Source organism: Microcaecilia unicolor, chromosome 4 (assembly GCF_901765095.1).
Source record: "Microcaecilia unicolor chromosome 4, aMicUni1.1, whole genome shotgun sequence".
NCBI lineage: Eukaryota > Metazoa > Chordata > Amphibia > Gymnophiona > Siphonopidae > Microcaecilia > Microcaecilia unicolor.
Window position 1 is genome coordinate 202,531,207 of NC_044034.1, and position 19,477 is coordinate 202,550,683.

The 19,477-nt window shown below is 46.6% G+C and overlaps 1 protein-coding gene and 1 long non-coding RNA gene across 2 annotated transcripts in view; one reads left to right on the forward strand and one right to left on the reverse strand.

Moving 5' to 3' along the window:
• The window catches only part of SYT12 (synaptotagmin 12), a 421,655-nt gene that overhangs the window by 208,872 nt on the left and 193,306 nt on the right, over positions 1-19,477 (forward strand). Inside the window, exon 5 of the mRNA XM_030201131.1 lies at positions 9,443-9,835. Within this exon, the coding sequence (XP_030056991.1) occupies positions 9,443-9,835 (393 nt within the window). The remainder of the gene's footprint in view (positions 1-9,442; positions 9,836-19,477) is intronic.
• LOC115468948 overlaps positions 1-19,477 on the reverse strand; it is a 61,562-nt gene that overhangs the window by 24,324 nt on the left and 17,761 nt on the right. The gene's annotated exons all lie outside the window — the stretch shown is intronic.

Sequence of the window (19,477 nt, forward strand, 5' to 3'; positions counted from 1 at the left end):
ACTGGAAGAAAGTTGATGCTGGAGATCATCACCTGAAAGAAAAGGCGCCCACCATTCAAGAGAGCCAGGGAGAAAACAAAGAGAGCAGCTAAGTGACTGAAACTATTTTAAAAAGTGCACATAAGAAAAAATAGTAAAGGAAACCTGAACAATAAGTGAGAGATAACTAAAAGAAGAAAAAAAGCGTAGAGGAAAACTTACATGTTGGGATCCTTGGGGGTCTCTGGGGGTCTGAGGGGCAAGAGAGGGGAAACTTTGAAGAGTCTGGTGTTTTGCGGAATTGAATGTACTTAAATGATTTATGTAACTAATATTTATACTTATCTGAGGATGCTCTCAATGTTTCTAGAGACTAAACTGATTTGTGTTGCAAACCTGTAATTGAAATATATATGTTAAATTTGCAAGTTAGTAAAATTTCATTAGCATTTAAATATAATTCAAATAATAAAAAAACATATTTACTTTTTATTGTTAAACTCCCTGGTTGGTGTTAAGTCATTTTGGGGAAACACTGTGACATATTTGGTACCATCATTGTAATACCTTGCTCTGCCACCAGGGGGTTTACATATGCATATCCAGCACCTCTTCCCTTCCCTCCAACCCCTGCATGTCCAGCACCTCTCTCCTACAGTTCCAGCACCGCCACCTCTGTGTCCTCCTTATGCTCCTCCATCCCCACCGTGGCACTTGCACTTTGTGCTATCATCGCCACCCAGCAGGAACTCCACACAGGCCTGCGTGCTGCATCAGAGCCTTCCCTCTCTGCCATGTCCCGCCCAGCCTGTGTAGACAGGAAGTTGCATCAGTTGGTGAGATGCGGTAGAGGGAAGGCCCCAACAAACTGTGTGGAGCTCCTACCCGGTGGCATGTAGCATTACAGTACAAGTGCTGCCATGGCGGGGGCAGGTAAGATAGATGTGGAAGTGCCAGAACTGTGGGAGGGGTTAGAGGCACTGGACATTCGAGGGTGGTGGGAAGGGAAGAGGTGCTGGGCATGCGGGAGGTTGGAGGGAAGGAAGAGAGGGGATATTTTCATTGGCTGAGTAGGCCTGGGCCCACCCAGGTCCAGCTGTAGCTACGCACCTGGAAGAGATCGCTCTAGAAATGAATCAAAGTGCCAGTGGGTAGGGGGGAGGATGAGGGAATGGCATAGTGAGAAGGAGAGAAAATAGATGGAGGCAAAAGCGCATGGGTGAGATGAATGAAAAGGGAGGGAGAGAGAAATGAGAAAGGAGCAGAGATGAGGATAGGGAGACAAAAGAAGGGTAAAGGTGCAGAGGTGCAGAGGTGAGAAGAAAGGGATAGGGAAATGGTGCTGCTGATTTGCAAGCTGAGGCCTTTCTTGGAGTGGGAAAACATGCTCACTCTGGTGCTGGCCCTTGTTTTAAGCCAGCTGGATTACTGCAAATCCTTGCTGCTGGGTCACCCACAGGCAAGTCTTGAAAGGCTTCACTTAGTCCCAGGGGCGTAGCCAGAAGTCAATTTTTGGGTGGGCCAACAGGTTGGATGGGTGGGCACTAGACAGTGGTTTGCTGGTAAATGTTTAACAGGCTCTCTCCCCGGTCCACCTCTGCGCCCCCCCCCCCCCCTCAAAATTGCAGAGATGGCTATAGCCGGGGAGAGAGCCTGGGGGGGGGGGGGGGGAGGCAATGCATTACTCTCTTCAGGAAAAAAAAAATTAAATGATCCCAGGTTCCAATCTAATTCATGTTTAATGTGGGATAATATGCCATAAATAAGTAAATAAATAAATATAAACTTTTAATGTTGAGCACCTGATTCTCAAAGTGGACATATTCCAAACACTATAATGAAAATAAAATGATTTTTTTTTCTACCTTTGTTGTCTGGTGACATTGTTTTTCTGATCATGCTGGCCCAGTATCTGATTCTGCTGCTATCTGTCCTCTTAACTCCGTTTCCAGAGCTTCCTTTCCATTTCTTTACTTTCCTCCTTTCTTCTTCATTTCTTACTCTACATCCGTAAGTAAAAGCTGGGTCCTCTGCAGACTTGACTGTCCAGTGGATCCAGCTTCTGCCTATTTTCTCCATCCATGTGCTGTTTTTCTCCTCTCTTCCTTTTCCCTCATATATCCTTCCTCTCTCTTCCCTCCATCCATGTCAGCATTTCTTCTCTCTCCCTTTCCCTCCATCCATGTGCATCTCCTTCCTCTGTCTTCCCTCCCCTCCATCCATGTCCAGAATTTCTTCTTTCTCCCCTCCATCCATGTGCATCTCCTTCTGTCTTCCCTTCCTTCCCCTCCATCCATGTCCAACAATTCTCTCCCTGCCCTCCCCTCCATCCACCCATGTCCAGCAACCATCCTCTCTCCACTGCCCTTCCTTCCATCCATGTCCAGCAACTCTCTTCTACCCTCCCCTCCATCCACCTATGTCCAACAACTCTCCTCTCCCCTGCCCTCCCCTCTATCCACCCATGTCCAGCAACTCCCCTGCCCTCCATTCATCTATCCATCCATATCCAGCAATTCTCCTCTCTCCCCTGCCCCCCTCCATCCATCCATATCCAGAAATTCTCCTCTCTCCCCTGCCCTCCCCTCCATGTCCAGCAATTTCTCCTCTCTCCCTGGTCCTTGTCCTCCCATCCATGTCCATCGATGCTCCTCTCTCCCCTTTGACCACCTCCCTCTCATTCCCTCTCCAGCACTCCCATTCCCCCCTCTGTCTCTCCCTTACCCAGTCTCCTAAATTCCTCCCCCATCTTTCACCCACTTCATTAGTCCCCCATTCCCCATACTCTGTACTTACCACCCCTCCCAGTCCCATCCTTCCCTCTGCTCACCACCCTCTGCTGAATAAAGAAGACAACGTGGATGCAGACAGCACAGCAGCTCACTGGTTTGCTTGCTGTGCTTTAAGTGAATGGCGACGGCTGCGCAGGGGAGTAGAAACAGAGATTTTAAAAAATGGCTTCCTTCTGTAGTTTCAGCGGCGAACTGGCGGGCAACGGCACTAAAAGCATAAAGCAGCGAAGCTCTTCGATTCCGTCCTTCGCTTTCCGTTTCCTGCCCTCTCAGCGTCCCGCCCGCCCGAAAGGAAATGACATCAAAGGAAGGCGGGACGCTGAGAGAGCAGGAAACGAAAAGCGATGGACGGAATCGAAGAGCTTCGCTGCTTTATGCTTTTAGTGCCGCTGCCCGCCAGTTCGCCGCTGCTGCAAGTCTGGAGAGATCAGCTGGGTGGGCGGGCGGGCCTGAGCTGAAATTGGCAGTACCTGGCTAACTCTTTGGTCTGCCGCAACTCCGCCCTTGGATTGTCCTGGGGCTAACTAGATACTGCTTCAGCATTCAGATATAATATTCAGTAGCACTGTCCAGTTAAGTGAATATTATGTGTGAAGCCAGTCAGTGCTATTCAACTAGTTCCAACCCAGTTACATAGAAGTGACTATGAACCCCAGTACGTTTAGTTACATAAGTACATAAGTAATGCCACACTGAGAAAAGACCAAGGGTCCATTGAGCCCAGCATCCTATCCACAACCGCGGCCAATCCAGGCCAAGGGCACCTGGCAAGCTTCCCAAACGTACAAACATTCTATACATGTTATTCCTGGAATTGTGGATTTTTCCCAAGTCCATTTAGTACTTGTCCTTTAGGAAACCATCTAACCCCTTTTTAGACTCTGCCAAGCTAACCGCCTTCACCACGTTCTCCAGCAACGAATTCCAGAGTTTAATTACGCGTTGGGTGAAGAAGAATTTTCTCTGATTTGTTTTAAATTTACTACACTGTAGCAGGGGCGTATCTGGACTCCGGCGGTAGGGGGGGCCAGAGCCAGAGGGAGGGGGCACATTTTAGCCCCCCCCCCCGCCGCCGAGCCCCCACCGCCGAGCCCCCACCGCCACCAATGACTCTCTCCACCCCCCTCCCACCGCCAACCCTCCCCCGCTGCCGTTCTTACTTTTGCTGGCGGGGGACCCCAACCCCCGCCAGCCGAGGTCTGTTTCCACCTGCCGCTGCCGTAAAAACTTCTTCAGCCGGCGGGGGACCCCAAACCCCCGCCAGCCGCCCCGCGGTGTTTAAAATTCATCTTCGGCCTCCGTGGCCGTGCTGCTGTGATAGGCGCTGTTGAAATCCACTTCGGAGTCTGATGTCGTTGTACGTTGTACGTGCTGCGACGTCAGACTCCGAAGTGGATTTCAACAGCGCCTATCACAGCAGCACGGCCACGGAGGCCGAAGATGAATTTTAAACACCGCGGGGCGGCTGGCGGGGGTTTGGGGTCCCCCGCCGGCTGAAGAAGAAGTTTTTACGGCAGCGGCAGGTGGAAGCAGACCTCGGCTGGCGGGGGTTGGGGTCCCCCGCCAGCAAAAGTAAGAACGGCAGCGGGGGAGGGTTGATGGCGGTAGGGGGGTCCAGGGCAAAATCTGCGGGGGCCCAGGCCCCTGAGGCCCCACGCAGATACGCCCCTGCACTGTAGATTCATTGCATGCCCCCTAGTCCTAGTATTTTTGGAAAGCGTGAACAGACGCTTCACATCCACCTGTTCCACTCCACTCATTATTTTATACACCTCTATCATGTCTCCCCTCAGCCATCTCTTCTCCAAGCTGAAAAGCCCTAGCCTCCTTAGTCTTTCTTCATAGCGAAGTCGTCCCATCCCCGCTATCATTTTAGTCGCCCTTCGCTTCACCTTTTCCAATTCCACTATATCTTTCTTGAGATGCGGCGACCAGAATTGAACAAAATACTGAAGGTGCGGTCGCACCATGGAGTGATACAACGGCATTATAACATCCTCACACCTGTTTTCCATACCTTTCCTAATAATACCCAACATTCTATTCACTTTCCGAGCCGCAGTAGCACACTGAGCAGAAGGTTTCAGTGTATTATCGACGACGACACCCAGATCCCTTTCTTGGTGGAACCTTGCATGACGTAGCTATAATTTGGGTTATTTTTTCCCACATGCATCACCTTGCACTTGCTCACATTAAACGTCATCTGCCATCCAGCCGCCCATTCTCCCAGTCTCGCAAGGTCCTTCTGTAATTCTTCACAATCCTGTCGCGAGTTAATGACTTTGAATAACTTTGTGTCATCAGCAAATTTAATTACCTCACTAGTTACTCCCATCTCTAAATCATTTATAAATATATTAAAAAGCAGCGGTCCCAGCACAGACCCCTGAGGAACCCCACTAACCACCCTTCTCCATTGTGAATACTGCCCATTTAACCCCACTCTCTGTTTCCTATCCTTCAACCAGTTTTTAATCCACAATAGGACTTTTCCTCCTATCCCATGACCCTCCAATTTCCTCTGTAGCCTTTCATGAGGTACCTTGTCAAACGCCTTTTGAAAATCCACATATACAATATCAACCGGCTCCCCTTTGTCCACATGTTTGTTTACTCCTTCAAAGAATTGAAGTAAATTGGTCAGGCAAGATTTCCCCACACAAAAGCCATGCTGACTCGGTCTCAGTAATCCATGTCCTTGGATGTGCTCTGTAATTTTGTTTTTAATAATAGCCTCTACCATTTTCCCCGGCACCGACGTCAGACTCACCGGTCTATAATTTCCCGGATCTCCCCTGGAACCTTTTTTAAAAATGGGCATGACATTGGCCATCCTCCAATCTTCCGGTACCACACTCGATTTTAAGGATAAATTGCATATCACTAGCAGTAGCTCCGCAAGCTCATTTTTCAGTTCTATCAGTACTCTAGGATGAATACCATCCGGTCCAGGAGATTTGCTACTCTTCAGTTTGCCGAACTGCCCCATTACGTCCTCCAGGTTTACCGTGAAGTCAGTAAGTTTCTCCGACTCGTCCGCTTGAAATATCATTTCCGACACCGGTATCCCACCCAAATCTTCCTCGGTGAAGACCGAAGCAAAGAATTCATTCAATCTCTCCACTACGTCTTTGTCTTCCTTGATCGCCCCTTTTACCCCTTGGTCATCCAGCGGCCCAACCGATTCTTTTGCCGGTTTCCTGCTTTTAATATACCGAAAATTTTTTACTATGTTTTTTTGCCTCTAATGGGCCAAGGTGATAGAATGCCCTCCTGCTGAGTTTAGGGGAGAGCTTAGTTTTCAGTGGTTTCATAACTTGCTTGAGGTCCAATTGTTTGGTATGACTTTTGAGGGTGTGGGTAGAATGAAAAGGGTTTTGCATGTTCTGTGTATGATTCTTTTTAATAAAGGTAATTACTAAGGAGGATGGGATTGGGTGCTTGTACTAGGAATTGTTGATATTTTACCTGTAAGTATTGTCAGGGCCGGCTCAAGGGACCATGGAATTCTGAGCCAATGTTTGGTTTGGTGCCCTCCATTGGTGCACTCCCCATTGGCCCACCCCTCAGACCATCCTCCCCCTGGCCTGCCTTTAAAGGCAATTTCCCCCACCTGAATACCAACAGCATTTCACTTAACACTACCTGCAACAGCCCCTCCATCTTTCCTCTGCTGCGCCCCTGTGGAAATGGGAAGTTATGTCAAAGGAGGGGCCGGGGTGTGGCAGGGCAAAAGGAAGATGCTGGGGCCGATGCAGGTAATCTTAGGTGAAATGCTGTGTTTGGGAGGGGAAAAACTGCCTTTAAAGGTAGACGGGGGAAGGTCGCCCAAGACAGAAGGAGGAAGGGGGTTGCTGGCTCTTCTTTTTTCCCTGCACACGCAACTCCGCCAGGTAAGTTCTGGCCCAGCTTAATCTATAGGGCCAGTGACATCACAGCCTCAGACATTTGGCGTCCTTTATCTCTGGTGCCCTAGGACAGAACCTCACCTGGTCCATAGTTTAAGCCGGCCCTGAGTATTGTTTTATTTTAAACTGATGAATCTTTTCTGATTATTAGCAATATATCAAATAAACCAATCAATAAAATCAGTCACAGTCTTTAATGGCAATGCAAACCTTGGATACCGTGCATGTTTATGTACCATTAATGGTAGCTGAGGTTTCCTACTGTGTATTGCTTTCTGTCACAAGTTCACTGAGCATCTCAAAGAAGATCCGCAGTTATTAGCATACAAAGCTTTTTCCTAGGAGACCTAACCTCATTCTGAGTGCTGGTTGCAGTAATCAGTTAGCCAGGATTAGGGGAAAGCCTGGGTGGGGATCTAGCTTCTGCTTTCCTTGTTCAGCCAGATTTTCTGACTCAGTGCTATAAAAAATGCTCTATTTTTATGTTTGTAATACATCCCTGTAAGCTGGGCAGTGGATGTGCCAGACCAAATGATACGTAATTGGTGTCTTCCAAATTAGCAGAAGGAAGGTATGATTCAGAGATGTGAAATCATCCATGATATGCCCATGTTTTTCAGTTTTGACAGAATACAATGAGTAGGTTAGGTTTACCCTGTGCAATCAAGACAAATGAAGCTCAAAGACAAAAGTCTTTCTTCAAACCATAGGCAGCAGAATGGGGAGGGCCACTGTCTGAGATTGGTTTATTTGGCCCCTCCAACCAGAAAGGTGTTCTGCTTCCCCTGAAACAAACCCCATATCTGGTCAGAATGATAAGAATAAATCCTTCCCTGGAAACAGATGCCAAAGAGGCAGAACCACACCAGCATGTCGTCATGCAGAGATCTTTCACTTTGGAGATTCACTATTTATTCCTTCTTAGCTTGGCAATCAGTGCCAGGTCCACCCCAGTCTAACCTGCAGTCACATACCCTGGCTCCTGGTGTGCCAGACCCCGGTGATGTCCAGTGCAGGATTAACCCTTTGATGGGCCCTAAGTAGACAAGTGCATGGGTCTCCCTCCCATATTGTAATATATATGTATTTTTAAATTCCCACAAATGGGACCCCATGTGGTTCTGACCATAGAGGAAAACTGGAAATGAGAAAGTGGGAGGTAAGAAGTGCTACACACTGACTCCTCCTGTAAACTAGAGGACTATGTACACGGGGTAGAGAGAACAGATAGAATTGTGTGGGTGACAATGGCTCTGGTGCCTCCTGATTTTTCCTGTCAGCAGCTGATTTACCAGGGCCAAAATCTGCTTTGGAAGCTATTGACTTAGTATAAAGGTGGGCACCATGGTCCTTGAGGGCCTCAACCCAGTTGGGTTTTCAAGATTTCCACAATGAAATCCTTGCTCCTTTAGCAAATGCCTATTAGTGCCAACTCGTGAGAGTCTGACAGGCTGATTCTACGTTCAGAATACTACATCAGGCTGGACAGGAGGTGTCACGGAATGCCTAGCACTCGCCTGGGGTTAAACCTGCAGCCATCTGGAGGGTTTGTCCCCAGCATTGCTTAGGCCTGCCTGCACCTGGGCACGTGCTCTATACTAGCACCCTCCTCTCACTGACGGGGTCCCACTTGCCTCTGGTTGAGTCTCCCACTCTCAAGCTATTCCCTGATGATTTCTAGGTATTGAGGTCATACTCTCAGAGGTTCCACAGTTCCTGGGAAGCACCCACAGACCCAACACACAAACCACCAGGATTCTTAGTCAGTCCAGGACAACAAAGCCAATAAACTAACAGGTTTATTGTCACAGTAGAACAGTGAACACTTGAAAAACCAAGTGAAAACGTACAGCAAGCAATAACAGATAACCAAACAAGGATCAACATTAAAACTATCTAACACTTGTTACTACCTGGGTAGCACTTGGGGAGTTTCAGGAAATTAACTGCTCACAAGTCTTGAACAGGGTCTCAAGACAGAGATGTTTCTCCTCTGTACTCCCAAGCTGATACTAGGGAAAATTCAGTACCTCCTGGACAGATTTGATCTCCAGGGCCAATCAGAGCCCATGGCACCAACTTTGTTTGAAAGTATCTGGCAAGTGGTACTGCAAATTGCCTTTTCACAAGCTTAAACTGGAAAAGAAAATAGTCTTTTCTGCAACAGCTTTAAAACACAAAACAGACACCATCTGCTAGCCAATTAGGAGAAATATACTTCATGAAATAATACTGTTCACAGGCTTAGAAACCCATTGATTAATCACAGGAGGGTAATCCCTCTTGGCATTGGTCAAAGGTAGGAGAAGGAACTCAAGACAGATTTAGCAGACACGAAGGGAACTTATAATACATTGGTGGGATAACTGCTGCCACTAGACCCTTCCCCAAATTATTATACATCCTTTTACCCTACCCTTCCTTCAGTTTTCAGAGGGTTCTCCCCTCTCTGAAAACTTCTAGAGTGAACATGTTATTTCCTGACAGGTTCTGGAACATGAAAAAAACAACAGGTTCACATAAAGGCCACAACTGAAACTGGCTCCAAGCGCTATCTGCTGAGTGGATAGAAACCTAAAGAAGAGATTTTCTTGATATGAAATTGAAAAGATCAACAAAACCTTCAGGGCTTTTCAGTTGGTTGAAAGAAAACTATATGAAATATCACATTATATAGCAGAAGTGTTGTTTGATGGGTTTTTTTTTAACAGTAATCTTGCAAGTTTTGAACTTTGAAACCTTTTCTTCTTAATTTTACAGAGATATCTATCTGCCAATGCCAGAAAGATAGAAAGAATTTCACCTAGCCAGAAAACACCAAGTCTCAAGTTGGATGACACCTTTGAAAACATTAATGAACTTGGGACCTTAGAGCTGATGAATAAAGACCTTGAGCTGACTCCATTTGGGCCACTGAAAAGATCTATTTCCACAGACTCGCTCAACTCCATCTCCTCTATAGGAAATAATTTTGGACAGGATATCACAGTGGGGCAAATTGAAGTGAACATGGATTACAATGTCTATTCAAATACTCTACATGTGACCTTGGCCCAGGGAAAGGACCTGATGGAAAAAGAGGACATTAACTTTGAATCTTGTTTTGTCCGTATTAGCTTGCTTCCTGATGAGCAAATTGTTGGCATCTCAAGGGTAAGTTTACAAGTTGTGTTTTTACAGTGTAGTGTTTTTGCAGTGTGCTGCATGGGCAACTGAGGTGCCATTCCTAGTCCTCTCTCCCTAACTCCTGTCTCTTTCTGTTCTCCTCTCTCCTCCCACTCTTGCTCCCTCCTCTTGCCCATTTCTATCTTCCCATTCTTGCTGTCCTTTCTCTCTCCCCCCATTCTTGCATCATGCCCTTGCTTGCCCCTCTCTTTCCATTCTTACCCTGCCTTCTTGTTCACTCTTCTATCAAACCCATGCATGCTCACTCTCTCTTGCTTTCTCCTGTCACTGATATCCCATACTCTTGTTCTGTCCATGTCACACTCCCACACTTGTTTCCCCTACTCTTGATATTTTCCTTATATACATAGAATCCCTTGATGTCTTCTTTCTTTGCCCTCCACACATTCTCTTGACCCTCCTCCCTTTTGCTTCAATACACTCACACTTTCGTTGTCTCACTCTTCAGTTCCCCATTCATATACACGTACAACCTCTTGCTCTCTTCACTGTCTCCCTATACTCACTCACTTTCTCTTCTCACTGCCCTTCCTAGACACACTCACACTCTAACCTCAATCTGTCACCCATATTTATGTTCTTGCTCTTTCTCTGCTCTCGATCTCCCCCTCATGCAAATTTCTTGCTTTCTCTTCTCTATTCTCTCACCTTCACACTCATGCTCTTTATTTTCTGAGCCCCTTTCTTCTTTCCCATTCACTCATAGGCAGATGATTAAAAGCAAAAGCGGGCGATGATCAGAGCCGGAGAGCACGTGTAACAATGAGCTCGCTGGCTCTGAATGCAACTAGCATGCAAATGCATGCTAAACAGGGCATTACCTAGTCTTTCCCAATGCTCGGCGGGCAGCGAACCAAACAAGGGTGCTGCTTCCACTGCAAACCCTATGCCAGTTCAGAGCTGGTGTTAGGGTTTGCCTAAGCTTTGTGGAGGAATGGGGATACCCTGTCCAGCATGCATTCGCATGCTCACAACCCCCTCCTCCTGACACAGGGATGGAGGTCTGGTGGACCTCCAGACCCCCTCCCCCCCAATAAAGATCAAATCCTTGGTGGTCCAGTGTGACTCTAGTATTCCCTCTTCCACCCACCCTGGTGGCCTAGTGCTCCCCTCAAGCCTCCCTCCCCCTCCCCTCTCCATTTATGTAAGCAGGCGGAGAGAATAGCACTCCCTCCAGGGAGCAATGCCTTCAAAATTTCAGCACCCTGCCCTGCCCCAGTTCTCCCTCCTCCCTTCACACACTCAGAATTTCTTTTTAACACCCACTTTGGAGCTCCCCCTGCTCTCACTCACACAATTTTGCTCTCTCCTCCCTCTGCACCCCTCCATCACTGTTCCCCTTCTCTCAGAGGCGTAGCTAGGTTTTGATGTTTGGGGGAGCAGACTTTTGTAAAATAGGCGCCAGACATGGGCGTAGTTTGACCTTTTCATTTTTGGGGGGGGAAGGGTGTGGCTTGGACATTTGCATATTCATTTGCATATGCACATCTCATACATATTCATTATGGATATTTTTTTTTAAACAACAACAAACACCCACACACACCAGACTAAAATGCTGAATATGATACCAGTATATCAAAAACAATAGGGCCAGACACTTTATGAAATAACCCAAAACCTTCACATAAAACTTAACACACAACAGCCCTAACCCACCTATGAAAAGACATAGCTATAAATATTACACTGGACCCTAGAGCACCAATATACGTGCTACTGGAAAACTGGAACAAGCTGGACTGTTACACATTCCTACACAAACACTACATGCTAGCAGAATCCGTCACGTCAGTCACAAATGCAGAACGTGGACAAACCCTCATGTGATACAAAATAGGGAACCACAAAAAACATGCCCACAAAGACCGAAATATAGATCTCATCAAGAAAGCCAGACTGTAAGCAGTGCAAATACTGGTAAAAGAGAAACAGAAATATATTTTCTCCTGTACTCTGCAAAATACAACAATAGAAAAAAATGTACATTTCACAAAGCAGGCACATCTTAGTCCTTAAAAAGCATTAAATAAAAAGAATGTTTTCTTTTCTACCTTTGTGGTCTGAGCATTCTATTTTTCTAATTAAGCTGGTCCCACTCTCTTTTCCACTTTCCATGTGTCAGTCTTCTAAATTCTTTTCCAGGTTGGCTTTTCCATTTCTTTGCTCTTCTCTTGTCTTCTTCCTGTCCTTCTCTGCATCTGTCTGGCACTAATCTTTCATTTTACGCTTCCCCCCCCTACTTTTCTCTCACTCTTTAGTATTTAGTATCCATCTACCTACTGGCTTTGACCATCTCCCAGCACTCCCTTTCCCCCCCTCTCTCTCCCTTACCCAGTCTCCTAAATTCCTCCCATCTTTCACCCAATTCATTAGTCCCCCATTCCCATCCTCTGTACTCACCCTCTTTGCCCTCATCTACCCGCCACTGCACCTCATCACCCTATTGTCCCAGCTCCATCCATGTCTCTCCTTCCTTCCTTTGCCTCCAAGGCCACTCTTCTCAGGGCTGGTCAAACCCGGTAAGCAGGGTAAGCACTGCAGGAGGGTGCCTGCCTTCAAGGGTGTCACTTTGCAAGCAATCAAGCTCTGCTGAGTATTTAATCTCTGCTGCTCATCTCAGTCTGGCTCCAAAGCTGTCAGCTCTCTGTCCCGTCCCCTCCCCCCTCCCAAGCATATAAATATCCTCCTTGTGTTTGTCAGAGGACGTCACTGCTCCAACTGAATCTGGCTCTGAAATAACTTGTGAGAGCTCAGCTAACCTCTGTCCTCTGCCCAGAGAGGGCTCAGACAGAGACAGCACAGCAGAGCCTGGACCCTTGTTTTGTCAGAGACTGCTGTTTAGTGCTGCACCTGACCCACCCTTTTCCACCCCCACCCCCAACACAGCAACTCACAGGACAGGAGGGCTAGATGCCTGCTTTCAATTCCTAACCATCACCTATCTCTCATTCCCACTTCAGTAACTCCTGTTAGTCTGTCCAAATCAGATTGTAGAATATGTTAGTTTATGCTGATTAAGTCTGTCCTAGCTAGATCCTAAGCTGTGCTCGATGGGAAGGCTATTGTGCTGCATGCAGAGTCTAACTTCTTAGGATTTCAGGTTAATTTTTGAAGAATTTGAAGAGGGGCTATCTCTGTTCTACATGTGTGACTGCAAGGCCAAGTGTCTGAATAGGGATCTGTTTGTTAGATTCTGAAATTTTGATAACACATTGTTTTTCAGAGTTGGCAAGACTGTCTTTTCTCCTAATTCCTGGTCTGTGTGCTAAGTTATTTTTCTTCTATACTGGTGTAATATTTTCAATGATGCCATGGTTGGTAAAAGGGGTGTGTCTACTGTGGGGGCGGAGCCATAGTGATCCCGCTTCTGGATGGGTAGGGGCACCGACTAATAGACTGCAGGAGGGTGCTAGAAACCCTAGGGCCGGCCCTGACTCTTCTGTCTGTTACCCTATACCCCATTCCCAATAGCTTCTCTTTCACCATCTTTTTAACCCCTTTCTACCCTAACTCAACCCCCTTCAGAGACTCATCCCCTTCTCCTATACCCCTCACTAGTACCCCAATCCCTTTTCAATGCCTCTTATCCTCTTTCCAGTCTTCCAGATCATTCACATTATTCTCAACCTTTCCCCACATCATCCCCTTTTCTTGCCCTTCTTCTCATATCCCCATTTTCACATCCTACTTCTTCCCCTCTCCCCCCCCCAGTTTCATCCATCTTCTGCCCCTTCCTTCTGCTCACCACCCCTACCAGTCCCATCCATCTCCTACTCTTTCCCTCTGCCCCAACCTCTCCCAGTCCCATCCATCTTCTGCTCCTTCCCTATGCCCGGATCCGGCATCTCCTCATTCCTCCCCTTGCCCTCCCAAGGTGTGTCTTCTCCTTTTCTCCCTTGCCTCCCCATCCCATCAAGTCCAACCTCAATAAGTTTGAAGAAAACAGGAGATGGGATGATGACATCAAAAAGTTGAAGCCAATTAATTTAGTTAGTCTATGTTTCCCCCAGCCATCTAGTACATTCAAAACAAAGCAAGCAAGCAAACCTATGAGCTTGCTACATCCTTGTTGTCATTCTTTATTGTTGGTAGCATTTTTATTTAATCTTACTTAATTTTTAAACATGCTGGCTTGTGCAGCATACGGATGTACAAAGAGGAAGTATTAGTTTACTCGATTAGAGTACTAATTTGTTCTACATTTTAAATCAGTGTCATTTGGAGGGGCTGACTATGGGACTCCCCCTGTATTCATGAAGATGTTTTCACCTAGTAATGGGCCACCAAGTGACCAAAACAGACATCAGATGCAAATGTGATTCCATGTGCCCCAATGAAAAGAGTTTAATTCTACTTCCATTTAATTTCAATATATTCCATCTTTATAACACCAAGCTTCCTAAAGGCAGACTACAGAAACAGATGAACAGTTAAGATGAAAAAACAGGGTATTCTCACTGAAATTTCTCCAACTGTATTGTATAGAACAACGTAGAAAAATTAGCACAAAATACAGAGATTATAACTACTGTTTCTACCAGCTATAATACTACTACTACTACTTAACATTTCTAAAGCGCTACTAGGGTTACGCAGCGCTGTACAATTTACATGGAAGGACAGTCCCTGCTCAAAGAGCTTACAATCTAAAAATAATTTTTTTTGATTTATAGAAGTCTTTATTGAACATTGTTGACATTGCACCAAACATACTCAAAACAACTCGTTACATCTTGTTTTGAATGAACCAACCAACCACATCGTCAAGAATTCAACAGAGTACCCCATATGGAGTCAGCAATTCCAATGCTAGCACATTTTGTACTTCCTTTTTTTATCCATTTTATTATTTATCATCCCCCCCAAAGACCCCCCTCCTACCCTAACAACCCCCCACCCCTCATCTATCCCCCTTTGACCGTGCAACTGCTGTCACGGACATTTAGTCAGGAATGGCAACCACACTTTTTCCCACTTATACACTGTTCTCCTTTTCACCGCCATCAGTCTTTCCATCTCACATATATATCTCACTTTCGTGATCCAGTCTGTCAGCGAGGGAACCCTTGCTGCCTTCCAGTGCTTAGCCAGGTTAATTCGGGCTGCATGCAATGATCCCCTCACCAGCAGCCACTGGTTCATCTCTAATCCACCAGGCCTCCTTCCCAACATAAAGATCAGTGGATGCCACTGCACAGACCGTCCCACCCAATGCTGGAGCCGAGATTGAACACCCCTCCAGTACGCCTGTGCCTTCCGACAGGACCACCATATGTGTCCCATCGTTCCAGTCTCCCCACACTCCCTCCAGCACAGTCTCGACACTGATGGGAACATATGATGCAACCTGGCAGGTGTAAGATACCATCTATAAAAAAACTTTTATCGCATTTTCCTGCAGTGCCACTGATCTTGCGGACTTCAATAGGCTTTTCTCAAGCTGCTGCCACCCAGCTTCTGTGAGTGTAAAATTCAGTTCTCGCTCCCATTGCGTCCTATGTACCAGAGGGGGTCTGTGACGGACAGTTAAATGAGCATACAGAAAGGATATCATACCACGCACCGTTGTAAAGTCTACACATTTGTGCTCCAAGGGGTGTACGTCCCTCTTCATACATTCAACATATTCCGGACCCCTCATATAATGCAGGGTCTGCACATAGGCATAATGATCTTCCCACCGGAGACTGTAGTCTTCCATTAGGGTCTCAAAAGGTGTCACATTTGTTCCCACATGCAACTGCCCCCACATATCCAAGCCATTTTTTGCCCATCTACTAAATATAGTGTTTCCCACCCCCGGCTGGAACCCCGGGTTATCCGCTAATGGTGCTAAAGCAGAGACAAGTGGCCGACGCTCCCCAAACATTAGGTCCCAATAATAAAATGTGGTCTGTACAGTGGGTGGAAACTTGTCTATCTGACCTCTATGACGTGCATCCACCCACATTAAATGTCCCAACCTACGGGAACCCACCATGTTTTGCTCCATATGAACCCATAGCTTATGCTCCTCTCTATGAAACCATTCCACAGCAGCCCATGACTGTACTGCACAATAGTACCAATAGAGATTGGGAACTCCCAGCCCTCCCTCCCGTCTACTCCTATATAAAAACGCCCTAGAGAGCCTTGGTCTCTTCTGATTCCAGATGAACTTAATGATATTGTCCTGCAACCCCGACAAATAAGCCCGGGACATTCGCATTGGAATCACTTGAAACAGGTAAAGAAGGCGTGGCAACACATTCATCTTAATAGTGGCAATCCTGCCCATCCAGGAAAGCCCCAGGGACATCCAACTATCTAAATCTCTTGTTATCTCTCTCTTAAGGCCCAGGTAATTTACATCAAACAATTCAGACAATTTTTTTGGAATCTGGACCCCCAGTTATCTTATATCTCACTCAGCCCATTTAAAAGCAAAGGATGTCTTCAGCGTGTCCATCAACCCCTCCGGGACACCTACCGCCATGCCAACCGATTTGCTAGCATTCAACTTGTAACCAGATATCCTAGCGTATCCCTCTATCTCCCTCATCAAGTTGGGGAGGGAGACCAGTGGCTTCGTCATATACAAGAGAACATCATCTGCAAATAATGCAATTTTGTGCTCCCTATCTCCTATATGAACTCCAGTAATGTCCACATTTTCACAAATAGCCTCGGCCAAGGGCTCCATCGCCAATGCAAATAACAAAGGGGACAGTGGACACCCCTGTCTAGTTCCTCTTCCCAACATGAAGTTCCCCGAGTTCCCACCGTTAATTCTCACGCAAGCTTGGGGAGACGAGTATAAGGCTTGAATCCAAGACCTATAAAACTGGCCAATCCCGACTCGATGCAATACCTTATCAAGATAGCCCCAATGGACCCTGTCGAAGGCCTTTTCCGCGTCTAATCCTAACAACACTACAGGCTTGGCCTTCACCTTTGCACTATACAACAAGTTCAACGTTCTACGTATGTTATTCGCTGCTTGCCTTTTGGCTACAAATCCAACCTGATCTGGGTGAATCAGGTCTGGAAGCACCCGTCCCAGACGATTAGCAAGCACCTTCGCCAGTATCTTGACCAGCTATAATAATTTTAAGCTGTTTTAGTGATGTTCAATTTTTATTTCTTACTTAAATCTAGCTATGGGAAGCTTTCAAATAAATTAAAAGGCTGTCAAATAAGTAAAAAAGAAAGCAAAATCTTTTGTCCTCCACCTTTTAAGACACTGCCATTAATGCTTATCCAATTGGCACAGCTTTAGACTTTGGACCACGCATTTATTTTTAATAATCTCACACAGCACGCACCATAGAGTCCCTGGACCCTTCTTACCTTACCCCCAGCCAAGCCAGCAGTCAATGAAGAGCTCACTTCCATCACAGCGTCAACAAGCCAAGGCCAAACACCGCCGCCAAACAGCTAACTGCCCTGCACCGACCACACACCAGGCGACGCAGACCGTGTGAAGAGGAGGACCCTGGCTAGGCCCTGCGCGCCCCCACAGTGCTGCCTGAAGCCAGGAGGAGAAGAACGTCGTCGAGAGAGCTCACCTCAGCGCAGTGCAGCGGCCATGTAGTAAGTAACAACGATTAAGTTACTACCACAATGGCTGCTGTGGCTCCGGCTGAGCGGTTCTCTGGACGACGTTCTCCTTCTCCTGGCTTCAAGCACTTCTGCAGGACAGGAGACGGGGAGTGTGCTGCGGGCAGTCTGTTGTTCTTCGCTTTTGGGGCTCAGGCAGGCAGGCAGGCAGGTGACGACGATGATCATCTGCAACGTTTCCAGGCACTGGCGGCACCGCGTGCAAGAGCGGGAAAGTGGAAGTGCAGTGTGCTTAGGCGGTACCTCCAAGGCACGGGAAGTGGGAAGGTGAGGCGCATGCATCAGCATAGGCGCCGTATTTTTTAGAAATCTATTTGGGGGGAGCGACCGCTCCCCCTGCGCCCCACCTAGCTACGCCACTGCCTTCTCTCTCACTATTGATTGTTCAGCAGAATAAGCCTGCCAGAGACAAGAGGCAGGGAATTAGCAATTACAGCAATCAGAGAGCTTCCTCCAGTCTTCTACCTCAACTTTAGTCCTAGTGCCTACTCTGTTCTGTGCTGCCTACCCTTTCTCCTTCATGACTGCCTGGGTTCTGGGAAGGGTTATCCTCCTTAAGCCTTTCACATCGGGCACCCATATTAGCCCCCATGTAATTAGCATATTGTATTTCCTTAAAATTTTCTCTGTTTAAGTTACTTTATGAAGTATTGTGGAGTATGCACTGTTTGCTTTGCAGTGTTACTGGTGTAAACAGTTTGACAAATGCAATAAATAAAAAAGGAGAGTAGACTGATAAGGATCTGTAGTTGGAGGAAGCCCCTGTGTTTGTGATTAACTAGATTATGATTATTTTAGGAGGAGTTTTATGCCCATAACTCAGAAAAAGCTCTTCTCGTCAACTGGTTACAGTTTGCCTAATACTTCAGTAAAATATTTTATTACTCGATTGAATGTGTCAGTGTTTGTTAGGATTGTGGATTCTTTGGAAACAACTTGGAAAACATCAATAATATTTCAATGTCATTTCATATAGGTTTTAACCCTAACAGCAGGACAGCCCTAAAAAGTTTATTTTAAGCATGTCATTAATAGTGCATACTAGTGATGCAATAGTGCCTACTATTAACAAGTCTTCCCTTCCTCCCCACCCCCCAACTTATCCCAGGAACCCTGCAGAGCATATAATGGCTCTTCACTTCCCTGATGTGTCCTCTTGCTCTGTCCAGGCTAGATAGTGCTTGTGGGAAAGTACAAACAGTAGCTCTTTCACTGCATGGTAAACAACTGGGGGGCCAGATGCACTAAACTTAACGAGCCATTAACGAGCAAGTAGTAAACCCTGGCATGCACTTAAGACTTTTTTCCGACAACGGGAGCAGCTAACGAAAACAGAATGCAGATGAGCAAATTGTGTAGAAACCCTATTGTAATGAGATGCACTAACCTTTTCTGATTGCCTTAACGCTGGAAAATCTAACGAGAGCTCTGTACCTCTCGTTGAGGCTGCAGGGGATTGAAAAACTGCTACAAAAGTAAAAAAACAAAAAAAATCAGGGAAAAAAGTCAAATGCTCGTCAGTGCAATAATAAAAATGTCTATTTTGGCCATCTTCTCTCCCCCCCCCCCCCCCCCTTCACTAATAAAAATGTCTTTTTTGGCAGTGCTTCATTCAGCTGAGAGACCTGGAAGTCCCTGAGCCAATCACAACACGTTTAGCAGAGCTAAACACGCTGTGATTGGCTCAGAGACTTCCAGGTCTCTCAGCTGAGTGAAGCACTGCCAAAAAGGACGTTTTTATTATTGCAGGGGGAGGGGGGAAGGCAGCCAAAATGGATGGGTTTTTTTGGATGGGTGCCCATTTTGGCCGCCTTCCCGCCTTGCAATAATAAAAACGTCTTCTTTGGCAGTGCTTCACTCAGCCGAGAGACCTGGAAGTCTCTGTGCCAATCACAGCATGTTTAGCTCGGCTAAACGCGTTGTGATTGGCTCAGGGACTTCCAGGTCTCTCAGTTGAGTGAAGCACTGCCAAAAAGACATTTTTATTATTTCAAGGGGGGGAGGCGG